Raw genomic sequence first — 13,736 nt, 5'->3', positions numbered from 1 at the left:
GGAGTTGTTTTCCTAGGTCAGATGGCTAAGGAGCTGCTTCCTGAGAATAGGGACCGCAAGTCCAAAATGAGAACAGAATGGTGGAATTTCCCCAGTTAATGCATCTCATATATAGGCCGAGCACTCGATTGGTTTCCTCTTCGCTTGGTCTGCAGAGGGTCTGATATTTGAATATTCTATGATCATAGTTTATGAGCTCAGGCTTACAGAAACACTACATAGGAACTTATGTGATAGATCTTGAAAAGGGGTCATTCTTGGTTGGGGGGAGGTTGTGATTGATTGCTGTACGTATTGGTGGATTAGGGGATGCTATGAGGTATTCTGACCTTGCTTGACATTGTGGGGGGTCACATGAATCTTCAATTTCTTTTCAGCCTCTTTCTTTTTCTCTTTCATACTGTTGTGCTGCTTTGGGAGGAACAGGCGTGGCGTCAGCATCACTATTTTTTTGTTGTTGTTGTTTTTTTGAGGCATTAAAGACGTTAGGAATCTTTGGAGGGTTTACATTTGAGAAGGGTGGAAAACAACAAATTCTAGTAATTATTCTTGGTTTTGCCGTAATTTTTCAGACCAAGATGGTACAACACATTCGAAAGAAGCATCCAGAGTATGCCCAGCTCCCTAACACCTTACATACACCACTGACAACAGCCGTGATCAGTGCTACCCCAGCTGTGTTAACCACAGACAGTGCCACTGGAGAGACTGTGGTGGTAAGTGTGTGACTGAGGAGGGCACCTCACCTCCTTCAGTGCCTATCACAGCTTCCATTTCCACAGCTTGTGTCTATCTGCTATTTAATTGGCTGCAAATGTAGCCCATTTTCCTTCAATTTTCTGCACAGGGCATTATGCTTATGGTTGGTTGGTCTCCTAGTCGATGCTTTCCAAAGCTCTCTGTACAAGGGGTAGCAAGAAATATTCAGTGCTGCTCCTCTGTGGCGAGAGGGTAACTCCACTGGGCCTGACACAGAGAGATAGATACAGATATATAGGTAATCTTCCAGCATCTTCTCACCTTTGGATTTTTTCCTATCTGAGCTCAGGGCTAGTTTGTACAAGCAGGAGTGTTACCAGCTAATGTGTTTTTTGGTGACTTTTCTAGACAACAGACCTCCTGACCCAAGCCATGACAGAGCTGTCCCAGACATTAACAACAGATTACCGGACGCCGCAAGGGGACTACCAGAGAATTCAGTATATTCCTGTGTCACAGTCTACATCTGGTCTTCAGCAACCGCAGCATATACAGCTGCAGGTGGTGCAAGTAGCTCCGGTACCGTATCACACTTACTTCTCTTTACCTTCGTGCCTGCCATGTTGCCACTAGCCAATATGGCAGGCGGGCCATCACAAGCACCCAACTCTCAGAGCTGGGGCTGGACCCGACGGAATGTGCTTGTGCACCTAAGTTCTGAGTCTAAGGCATTCGTAAACCCCTCCCCGTCCCCCCCTGCTGGCTATAGAGGGCTCTGGACTCAGCAGTGTAAGAGATTCCTCTCAATAGCAGTGTAGAGATTTTAGGCTCGAGTGTATGCTGTAATCCCGTGCCATTGCAGGACAGTACCATATGAACTCTTTCGGAGCCTCTTCCGGACCCTTGAGCACCAAAGTTGACTATGTGGTGAGGAACCAGCTTGATAAGTCCCTATGTGGGCATCGAACAACTAACATGAGTGGGAGGTTGTGAAGAGTAATTGTGAGTTTTGAGTGTCAGTCAATATCTTATTACTACAGAGGTATAACTGTGTTCCTTCTATCAGACGATTAGTAGCTCATTCTCACTAATTAGGGAGCTAGAAGAAGGAATCCTCCCTAAACTATTGTTTTACTTAATTTTGCTGAGGAAGTGTACTCAAGGCACAAATGAACAAACTTGTTGCTTTGAAATCATTTGGTCTCTGAAAGTTTACAATTAATACCAGAGTGGGAAATGGGGAGTTGCTACTGTCATTGACTGTTCTTTACCTTTTTTTCCCTTTGGGAAGGTTCTTAACTTCAGCCTTTGGAGGAACCTTTGAATCCCTGAAGTCGCCTGTAGAGTATGATGTATATGTACATTATTCTAGAAAAGGGGACTGTACTTTTGCCAGGTTTTCAGAGATGTCTGGGATACATAAAAGGTTAGGAAACACTATTATAGTGGGTCAATAGTGACAAAAGCTAAAAGCAAACTCTCTTGTTTGATCTCTTTTAACTGATCAAGGGTAGGTCATTAAATTTAATTGAAGCTTAATGGAAAAAGACTTGATTCCTGAGAGCTTCTCATTCCAGCTTTTTATAAGGAGCTGTATTCCTTCTATCTCCTTCTTTTCTAGAGTTAGTGTTAGTGGCTTATGTTTTATAAGCATAATATTTATTAATTTATTTATTTAGAGAGTGCATGTACGTGAGCAGAGGAGGGACAGAGAGTCACAGGCAGGCTCCACGCTCAGCACAGAGCCCAATGTGGGGCCTGATCCATGACCCTGGGATCATGACCTGAGCTGAAATCAAGAGTTGGACTCTCAACCGACTGAGCTACCCAGGCACCCCACATAAGCATAATTTTTAAAACTGTTTTCTTTTCTGGACCACTTAGGTAGCTCAGTCAGTTGAGGGTCTGACTCTTGATTTTGGCTCAAGTCATGATCTCACGGTTTGTGAGTTTGAGCCCCGCATCAGGCTCTGTGCTGACAGTGTGGAGCCTGCTTGAGATTCTCTCTTACTCCTTCTCTCTCTCTCTCTCTCTCTCTCTCTCTCTCTCTCTGCCCCTCCCCCACTCACCTCTGTGTCTCAAAAATAAATAAATAAACATTAAAAAAAAAACCAACTGTCTTCTTTTCTAACATTTACCAGCTTGGCTCAGGTATGGGCTCTCTGGGAGTGAGGCTTAGGCTGTCGAGTTCCATCTGCTCTTCTGCTGGGATATTGTCCTAGCTGAGTATCTTCTCTGGAAGGATCTCCCTTACTCTCCATCAATATGCATCTGGTTCTCCCTCCAGGCCACATCCCCTCACCAGTCTCAGCAGTCCACCGTGGATGTTGGCCAGCTCCACGATCCTCAGACCTATGCCCAGCATGCCATCCAGGTGCAGCACATCCAAGTCACAGAGCCCACTGCCCCTGCTTCATCGTCATCCCAGGTATGCTCTCCGACTGTTCACCCGGGGGGTAACACAGCCTAGGAAAGTTTCATGTGAAGGGTAAGGTGTTAATAAATATTTTTTGAATGGATGTAGCTCTGCTTTTTCAATAACAGACTCTGTCATTCAGACAAAATAAGACTCCACAAAGTCACCTTCCTCACCAAAATTCAAGAAACACCTTAGCAATTGGATACTATCAGACGGTCCTTTAGAATAGGAAGCAAAGTCTCTAGGATGTAAAATCACAGGGCTCCTTTTGGTCAGGGGAAGCTAATCACTGAAAGCAAGTGTGTCCACAATGCCAATATTAAAACTGGAGGTGGGGGGGGGGGCACCTGGGTGGCTCAGTTGGTTAAGGGTCTGACTTCGGCTCACGTCATGATCTTGTGGTTTGTGAGTTTGAGCCCCACGTCGGCCTCTGTGCTGACAGCTCAGAGCCTGGATCCTGCTTCAGATTCTAAGTGTCCCTCTCTCTCTGCTCCTCCACTGCTCATGCTCTGTCTCTGTCTCTGTCTCTCTCTCTCAAAAATAAACATTAAAAAAATAAATAAAATAAATAAAATTAAAAAATAAAATAAAACTGGAGGTGGGGCGCCTGAGTGGCTCAGTAGGTTAAGCATCTGACTCTTGATTTTGGCTCAGGTCATGATCTCACAGTTCATGAGTTCAAGCCCCACATTGGGCTCTGTGCTGACAGTACAGAGCCTACTTGGAATTCTGTCTCCTTCTGCCTCTGCTCCTTCCCTGCTTCCTGTCTATTTCTCTCTCAAAATAAGCAAAGATAAACTTAAGAGAAAAAAAGAAAGAAACAGGATATGAAGTGAAGGTATCTGAACCAGAAAGGATACATGTAGTCCCACCTCTGATATCCACTGGTTCCGCATGCCATGTGCCTAGGTAATTAAAAGTTTTAAATCACGCTGACAGACCGTTAAATAAAATACGTTCTTTGCAACGACATGGATGGAGCTACAGAGTGTTATGCTGAGTGAAATAAGTCAGTCGGAGAAAGACAGATAGCTTATGATTTCACGCATATGTAGAACTGAAGAAACAAAACAAGCAAAGGGGAAAAAAAAGAGACAGAGGCAAACCAAGAAACAGACTCTTAATTATAGAGAACAATGTGATGGTGACAGAGGGAAGGTGGGTGAGGAGATGGGTGAAATAAGGGATGGGGACTAAGGAGGGCACTTGTGATGAGTACCAGGTGTTGTATGGATGTGTTGAATCACTGTATTGTCCATCTGAAAGTAAGATTACATGCTATGTTAACTAACTGGAATTTAAATAAAAACTTAAAAAATGTTCTGTTTTCCAACTTGATATATACATATACTTTCATAATAACAAAATTGAAAAGTATGTGTAAAGTAATAATTGATCCTAAATCACATGGATAGAGCCAATTCTAAATTGCTTGCATTTCTGCCAAATGCGTGGGTGGCACTGGCAGTTGCCTGGCTGGGGTGGGAAGAAGTGAGAGAAAGGATTTCTTCCCTCCTTTGCTGGCTCTGTGCCCTTTGAATTGCTGCAGAAATCCATAGGATAAACACCTACTTTCTCTGCCTTCCTGTTTACTGAGGGCCGTTGGTGGTGGGAGGCTGTGCCTCTTGCCATCTGACGGCCTTTCCCCTCCCTCTAGTGTGAGGTCCAGCCACCGCGAGGTTTCTGTTACTTACTTCTCCCAGTCCCAGATAGGCTGCCTCTGTCCGCAAAGGGCCCAACCTCCCTCCCCCCCACCCCTAGCATCACACCACTAAGTTTCTCAAAGTGGCTGGAGGGACTCCTGTGAGTTCCTTTTCAAGAATATGGTGGCACAGGGACAGCCTTCCCCAAGACAGCTCTCCCTTTCTTCTCATGCAGCCTCCAGCCTGCACCTCACAGGGCCTTCTGTGTACCCACATAGATATTCTGACCCACACGTCTCAGCTTCTTCCACATTCTTGCAAATGGGGATCCAGTGGCCACCCCCTTGGTTCCACGTGCCCAAATACCATTAACAGAGCCTGTATCCAAAAGATAGGACCCTTGCAGGATGACAGACCCAGGGAAGACACTTGTGCAGCCCTGGAAGTGGGTACAGGGCTGTTTCCACAGGGAATGGGGGACTCTGGTTCCCAACATGTCACCTATAAGGGGATACATATTCCAGGTCTGTGGTCTAAGGATGGGTCTTGCCAGGGTCTAAGGACCATGTGGATATATGGATAAGTTATAAAGGTTCAGAAGAGGGAAAGATTATGTTTAACAGGGAATCAAGTGTATTTATGTGCAAGTGGTGTTTGAATTAGGTCTTGAAGGAGGGGTAGGATTTTGACATGGTAGTTGGGGAAGGCATTGAGATCTGAATGTGCTCTCATTGTGAGTAAAGACACAGAGCGGGCAACTGGTGCATTTAAGGAAAACTGTTTAGGTTAGTAACAGGAAATGATGCTTGAGAAAACAGAAAGGCAGTTTGGAGCTGGCTTAAACACAAACGATGGAGCTTGGACTTTATCCTGTGGACAGGAGTAAGCCTCTCCACTGGATGTCTGCCTATGTACCTGTGTTCATCGCCACTAACTGGGTGGGATTTCCCAGTGTTCTCACTGGAAATGATAATTTCTGAGTTCTACTACAGATTCGCTTTGTGATACAGGCAAGTCCTTTAGCTTCTCAATTTTTTACATCTTATGTAATGGAGATAATTATACTTTCATTCACTTATCGTTCTGGTAAGCTTGGTGAAATTAATTTGGGGGATATTCTTGTAGATAATTCCTTGCAAGCTAATTAGGACTGCATCGTTATGATTGCTTTTCATTAATCCTGATCTTATTGAAAATACTATTATTTTAGCAGTGATACTTTCAGTGTTATAATTCATGTTAGCCAGATTTATTTTCTTCCGTTATTTGTGAGTCTTAACTATACTGGAAGTTCATTTTTTTCTACTCCTGCTTTGTCTTTCTCTCTAGGTATCTGGGCAGCCCTTGAGCCCTGCCTCCCAGCAGTCCCAGCAAGGGCTCAGTCCCTCCCATATACAAGGCAGTTCCTCCACACCCGGCCAGGCTCTCCAGCAGCAGCAGCAGGGCTCCTCTGTACAACACACCTACCTACCCAACGCTTGGAATTCTTTCCGTGGCTACTGTAAGAAATAGGGATAATGCTGCGTAGCTCATGGGTGGGGAAATCTACAGCCATGGGTCATAGTTTCATTAGCTTTAGAAATAGATGTTCTGGATTAAATTATCACTAGCCATTTTCTGCAGTCTGTAGTCCATGTACTTGAATGAGTTTCATGACCAAGTTCAAAGCAGCATTCTGATCTCAGAGAGCCACCCATTTCAGAGACATGAGGAACACTGCCAGAGGAAGTAAGTGGAGGCAGGTAGACTAAAGAGCAGAATAGGTGGTTGTAGGATATGTTGATTGCCTTCATATCAAAGGATGTGCTAGATCCTGGGTATACAAAAAATTTATATTGACATTCGTATCAGTAACACCACACAATAATAATGTCAGTCAATTTCTATTAAGTTCTCACTGTGTGCCTGGAATGATTCTAAACCATATGTATATTGCATTCAGGATTCACAACAACCTGTAAGTATAATTATTTTTCCACAATTTATTTATTTATTTTGAGAGAGAGAGAGCTAGCAGGGGAGGGGCAGAGAGAGAGAGAGAGGGAGAGAAAGAATCCCAAGCAGGCTCTGCACTGTCAGCACAGAGCCTGATGAAGGGCTCCAACATATGATCCGTGAGATCATGACCTGAGCTGAAATCGAGAGTTGGACACTTACAACTGAGCCACTTAGGAACCCCTATAAGTACAGTTGTTATTTGTGCTTTACAAATAGGGAAATTCAGACACAGAGTGATTTGCCCAAGGAACATAGTACCTAGTTTCTCAAGTATTTAGAGGATTTGAACCCAGGCAGTCTGGCTTCAGAGTTTATACTCCAAACCACCCCACTGTGGGTGGCCTCTCCTTATAAGATGGTCTTTGGCTCAAAGAAATCATTATCTAGTAGAGAGAAAGAGATATGAGTAGTTGCTTTCACAGCTCTGCAATTAGTGTTACAGAAGCAGTAAAAGACTGACTGCTCAAGGTAACAGATTTGGTGGGGACGGTAGTCTTGGATATGAGCTGGAAAGTGTGAGATCTTTATGGTCAAAGATCTGGAATAGAGGAACAGTTCGACCTCAGGAGCAGGGACTATGAGCAGCAGAAGTGGAGAAGAAAGGGAGACCGGTGCTGATCATTCTTCTACTATTGATTTCCTTCTTTGAGTCCGTCTCCATTGTCATTGATCTTTGGCCATGTTATATACATTTGGTATGGAATCAGGCTCAAACTCTACCTTTTAGTTGTATTTACAATCTACTCTCTTAAATATTGGTGGTCACAATGAGGGTTTAGTCTTGTTTCTAGTCAGGGAAAGATTCCTGCTCATGAAATACCAGAATGCTGGTGAGTACACTGATATTTACACTAAGTTCAATTCCTGTTAAAGAAATGTGGAATCATGAAGATTGCCATGGTAATAATAGTATGAGCTAGTATTCCAACCTGAAGAAAAGATTGTGGAATTTAAGGTTTTTTTTTTTAATTAAAAACAGGTTTTTTTTAATTAAAAAAAAAATTTTAAGTAGGTTCCATACCCATTGTGGGGCTTGAACTCATGACCCTGAGATTAAGAGTCACACATTCTATTGACTAAGTCAGCCAGATGCCCTTGGAATTGAAGTTTTTTTTTTTTTTTATTAGGGAAAACATTTAAAATATGCAAAAATAAAATAGCATAATGAATGCTTTTGTAGCCATTATCCAACTTCAGTTATCAACTCAGAGTCAATCTTGTCTCCTCTGTACCCCCCATCATTCTTTCCTAGACCTCCAACTATATAATAATCCATATTATTTCATCCATAAATATTTTCTTTTTAAAAAAAAATTTTTTTTTAATGTTTTATTTATTTTTGACAGAGAGAGAGAGAGAGAGAGAGAGAGAGAGAGAGAGAGAGCATGAGCAGGGGAGGGGCAGAGATAGATGGAGACACAGAATCCGAAGCAGGCTCCAGGCTCTGAGCTGTCAGCCCAGAGCCCGACGCGGGGCTCGAACTCGTGAACCACGAGATTGTGACCTGAGCTGAAGTAGGACGCTCAACCGACTGAGCCACCCAGGCGCCCCCATAAATATTTTCTAAAACACAACTCCAGTACTGTTCTCAAAGCTAGAAATAAATGACAGCAATTCTTTAATAACCATCAAATACCCAGTGTTCATGTTTCTGTTACTGTCTCGTAATTTTTCTTTTAATAATTTGTTTGTTCAAATTGGGTACCAAATAAGTCTCAAGCATTGCAATTTGTTATTTCTTTTGAGTCTTTTTTAAGATTTTAATTTTTAAGTATTCTTTATACCCAATGTGGGGCTCAAACCTACAACCCCTAGATCAAGAGTCACCTGTTCCACTGACTGAGCCAGCCAGCCCTTGAGTTTTGTTTTTTGTTTTTTGGTTTTTTTTTTTTAATGTTTGTGTTCTCTCTCTTTTAAGTTGCAACTTCTGTGTTGAAGAAACTGAGTCATTTGTTTGGTAGAATTTCTCACATTCTGGATTTTGCTGTTGGCATTCCTCAATTATCATTTAAGATGCTTTCTTCTGTCCCTTTTATTTCCTGTTGACTGGAGGCTCAATCAAATTCAGGTTCAGTTTTTTCCCATAAGATATTTATGGCTGGTGGTGTGTACTTTCATCAGGAGGCACATAATGTTTGGTTGTCTGTCTTTTTCCTTGGTTCCACTATTTCATTAGGAATCATAAAGTTGTCATATTCTGATTCTATCATTCTTCACTCACTTATCAGCTAGGAAACTTCTGTAAAGAAAAAGTTTTTGTCTTAACAGATGATTCTGAGGTACAGTTTGCACAGGAAAGTACAGTTTTACACTTAAATATCCAGTTTATCTCCTTCATTTACCAATTTTCAAAATAATAAGTTATTTCCTAGTATTATCCAAGGTGACTAATGAGGGGTATGTGTGTGTATCTTAGTATCATTGTGTTCTCATGAATTTCAACACATTGGATATGTTTCAAACCATTGTTACCCTTATTGATGCTAAGATTATGCCATCCTTGGCCAATGGGAGCATCTTCAAATTGGCCTCTGTGTCTTTTCTATATGACTCTGTAGTCTTTTTAAAACATTTTTTATTTTTTATTTATTTTTGAGTGAGAGAGAGAGAGAGAGAGCACACGTGCATGAGTGGGGGAGGGGCAGAGAGAGAGGGAGACACAGAATCTGAAGCAGGCCCCAGGCCCTGAGCTCCAAACTGTCAGGGCAGAGCCCAATGCAGGGCCTGAACTCATGGTCTGTGAGATCATGACCTGAGCTGAAGTCAGTTGCTTAACTGACTGAGCCACTCAGGTGCCCCCTTCGTAGTCTTTTATAACATCTTGCATGCTGGTATGATCTCATGTTCTGGGCTCATCTTAGAAGGTTTCCTGCACCAGCTCGGGAATTAGCCAGAAGCCAGAAGCTTTGGGTCCTTTTAAAGGAAAATATTATATAAAGACCATCAACTGGATGCTAGGGTGAACTTTGTTTTTAATTTGCTTTAATAACACTGCGGTGAAATAGAATTCTAGTTAGATTACATTGTGATTACTAGGCAATAGTGGATACATTTGCCAGTGATTCAAATCCGAATATAAAAGATAAGAATATGGAGCTAAGAGGTAAACCTTTGCAACTTATTTCAAGGTTTTAAAAAATCATTGAATATTTTGTTTTATGGATATTCAAAGGCTCATTTGGGGGTGATGCATTGATTGTTTCTGATATTTGATAATTCTTTGCTAACCTCCTATGATCATTCTTATCAGAATATCAAGAAATCATATCATTATAAAATTCTCACAGCAAGCAAATACATGAAAATGTCTCAATGGGGAATGTGGCCACTGGTTAGGTATTTGTTTCTACAGCTTGTATTAAAATCTGAGACCACTGAAATATGGATATTTCCTGTTTTTCAGCATCAGAGATTCAAATGATGACGCTTCCCCCAGGTCAGTTTGTGATTACAGACAGCAGTGTGGCCACTCCTGTCACCACTGGCCAAGTGAAGGCAGTTACGCCGGTAAGTTATCTGCTGATGAGGGCTTTCCTGTCCATTGTACTGCACCACTCTCCCTTGCCTCTATTTCCTATTCCTTAGCTTCCCATATCTGAGTTAGAAATACCTCGTCTGTATTCCCATAACTCCTTATGCTATATTATAACCCTTGTTTTAATTTGTTTAAATTATTGATTTACTGTCTATCTTTTCCTAGCAGACAGTGAATTCCTTAAAAGCTGTGTCTTGGTGTTTATCTCTTTATTCTCAGTGCCTTACACAGGAGGCTGGATTATAGCAAATGCTCAATAAATACCTATGCAATTAATAACTATAATGAACCTCCCAGGTCCATATACATACAGATTCACAATTGATTGCCTTTTTATGTGCTTTGTGGAGAGTATTCATGACTATTGGTCCTCAACTGGGTTGGGAGAAAATAATAAAATTAATATTATGGAGCTCTTTTAAACTATTTTATTTTATTTTTATTTTTTAAATTTATTTTTAAGCTTATTTATTTATTTTGAGAGAGAGAGAGAGAGCATGCACACAAGATGGGGAGGGGCAGAGAGAGAGGGGGAGAGAGAATCCCAAGCAGGCTCTGTGTTGACAGCGCAGAGCCCAATGTGGGGCTTCATCCCTCAAACTGTGAGATCATGACCTGAGCTAAAATCAAGAATTGGACATTTAACCGACTGAATGCAGGGCCTGAACTACCCAGGGGTCCCACTTTTAAAATACTTTATTTTATTTTGTTGTTTTTAAAAATTAAAAAAAAAAATGTTTATTTACTTTTGAGAGAGACAGAGTGCGAGTGGTGCACGGGCAAAGAGAGAGGGAGACACAGAATCCAAAGAAGACTCCAGGCTCTGAGCTGTCAGCACAGAGCTCGACACAGGGCTTGAACGCACGAACCATGAGATCATGACCTGAGCTGAGGTCAGACACTTGACCGACTAAGCCATCCAGGTGCCCCTGAACTCTTTTAAACATTCAATCCCCTTCCTGGTGAAAAACATTGCCATGAATTATCTTGTTATATTTAGATTAGGCAGGTCAATGTTGATTGTATCTGCTATCTCTGTTTTTGTCTTCACTGGTTTGTTCCGGCTTGCCTCTAAGTAATTAGAAAACAGAGTATATAAATTTAAATTAAGAATTATACTTGTATGTGGCTAGGGATATTGGGAAGTCTTCCAGGGAAAACTGTTTCCCAAGAAGTCTCAGAGAGCAGCAGGGTAGTCTAGTGGCCTCAAAAACCTGATTGTTTTTCCCAGAGCATGCTCAGAGCTTACCCATTTCTCAGCACACAAACTCACATTCCCTAGTCTTAGGAGAGATGTATAAATCCAGAGTAACACTATTGTCAGTGAAGACCATAACTAATATAAAATGGAATAGTCTCGCTGGCATAATCAGTGAAATTTTTACTGCCTATGGGACCCACTGACTCTTTACCTTTCTTTGGCCAGGAACTCGTTTGAGAACCTGATTATAGCCAAGGATGTTCGCCTTTCCCTGCCACAATACACACACACATACACACACAGACACACACACACACAGACACACACACACACAGACACACATACATTTACGGTACATTTTCCAGGGTTTGTAGAACTTCTAAAGCCTACCTGTGGACCACCTAGTAGTTCATTGACCCTAAGTGGAGAAACAGCCCCCTTCCTGTTAGAGAAAGACCCACATGGGAAACCAGATCATTATCAGAGATTGATGAGTGTGCACTCAGAGCACATGGCCCTAGATATAACAAATGGTTATTTGGCTATGGCTTTTGTTCTGGACAGTGCTTGGAAAGGCTACTGTCTGGGCTTTCTTCTGTGACTTCTTTTTTCTAGCCTATATAGCAGACCAATCACCCTACCAATGGACACATTCTTTCTTTAAAAATGTTAACTTAAGGGACTAGCTAGCTCCAGGTCTGTGAAGGTTTCATGATCAGAGAAAGAATAATGACAATGCATATTTCCATAAAGCTAAATTTATTCAATGTAAGGGACTTCATTCTGCGATTGTATTCTTTCTATGCTTTTGAGTGTTAAAATTTCTCTCATTTGACAGTTAGTGTCTTAAAAATGACTTTACTTGGTAAAATAAAACTTGGGAATACTTATTATTACTTTTAATTTGCTCATCTATGAAATTCTGAAGTCTAGGAACCTCTGACCCTGACTACTGGTCTTGGGAGCCATTCTGCCTCTTTAAGGAAACTTTATCTCTTCTGTGATGTATTTTGTATTACTCTAGCAAAGAAACTCACAAAAAACAAAAAACAAAAAATTAATCTACAGACAGCAATCTTATGAATTTCAAAATTCTTAGGAGTAGTACAATAGCACGTGTTTTCCTTTGCTACATAGATTGCTGTCATGATGCAAATTTCTGTACCTGAAGCTCTTCACTATCTCATTTGGTAGAACAATCAAAGAGCTCCTTTAAATTACCTTTGTAGTCTCTTACTCTGATCCATTCCCCTCTAAAGCACTTACATAAAACATCTAACATAGGTGTCTATTTTGGTGTTACTTTGTAACATCTCCTTTCCTATTCCTTCTTTCTCTTTCCACCAAGAACCTCCCCACCAGTTTTAGACCTCAGATTTCTAAAGATCTTTTGTTTGTTTGTTTGTTTTCTGTTCTAGGGCCATTATGTGTTATCAGAAGGTCAACCAGAATTGGAGGAAAAGCAAGCTTCTGCTCTCTCTGCGGGAGTCCAGGTTCAGCCAGCCACACACGGTGACTTGGACCCCCAGACCACCAGCCAACAGCAGCCCACACAGTACATCATTACAGCCACCACCAACGGGAATGGGAGCAGTGAAGTGCATATCACTAAACCTTAACTTCCACCCTGGAGCTAGAATCCAGCAGTCACATCATGTCTTTTCTCATTCAGAAGTCTGAAAGCTTCCAACAGTTGGAACTCTTTTTTAAGATTTATCATTCACTCAAGAATTTGGAAACCACAGTTTTGACACTGTACACACCCCAGGGCTTCTTTTATCAAGGTCATCTTTACCAAAATGACTCTTCAAACCCTAGGAACTTCTGCCATGGAATGGAGACCTTTAAGCGGAAAGTGGATTTCAAGGTGGAGAGACTTTGCCTTGCTCTTGAGTTGTTTTTTTTAATACATTGGTGGGCCTTACTTTTCCTTTGTGGAAATATTAAGTGGTGTATCACGTTTGTACCAAAGGTGGAGAAAGGATGTGCCAAGTTCATGGCCACTGGACTTCTTAATTCCGCGCCATGGCACCATAGGAGAGGGGCATTTCATTAGGTCAGAACTGCTTCATCTTCTGAGTTTGCATTTTCAGTAATTTAACAAAGGGAGCCTATTGAATATGAAAATAAAAATGATGAATAGGTTTGACAGTGATGTTCTGAAGGAAAAATTGTTGTCTAGATTTTTCTTATTGCTGATCAAAACAAAACAAAACAAAACAAAACAAAACAAAACAAAAC

At 41.5% G+C, this 13,736-nt stretch overlaps 1 protein-coding gene across 4 annotated transcripts in view; it reads left to right on the top strand.

Annotated features, from left to right (window-relative positions):
* The window catches only part of PRDM10 (PR/SET domain 10), a 98,956-nt gene extending 85,220 nt beyond the window's left edge, over window positions 1-13,736 (top strand). For all 4 annotated transcript variants that reach the window (XM_047878933.1, XM_047878932.1, XM_047878930.1 and 1 more), the window contains 6 exons: window positions 573-716; window positions 1,108-1,278; window positions 2,987-3,127; window positions 6,091-6,262; window positions 10,163-10,266; window positions 12,914-13,736. In XM_047878933.1, the coding sequence (XP_047734889.1) occupies window positions 573-716; window positions 1,108-1,278; window positions 2,987-3,127; window positions 6,091-6,262; window positions 10,163-10,266; window positions 12,914-13,114 (933 nt within the window). In that variant the 3' untranslated portion in view covers window positions 13,115-13,736. The remainder of the gene's footprint in view (window positions 1-572; window positions 717-1,107; window positions 1,279-2,986; window positions 3,128-6,090; window positions 6,263-10,162; window positions 10,267-12,913) is intronic.

The sequence above is a fragment of the Prionailurus viverrinus genome, chromosome D1 (genome assembly GCF_022837055.1).
Source record: "Prionailurus viverrinus isolate Anna chromosome D1, UM_Priviv_1.0, whole genome shotgun sequence".
In the NCBI taxonomy this organism is placed as follows: domain Eukaryota; kingdom Metazoa; phylum Chordata; class Mammalia; order Carnivora; family Felidae; genus Prionailurus; species Prionailurus viverrinus.
This window is presented reverse-complemented; position numbering and strand designations above follow the sequence as displayed.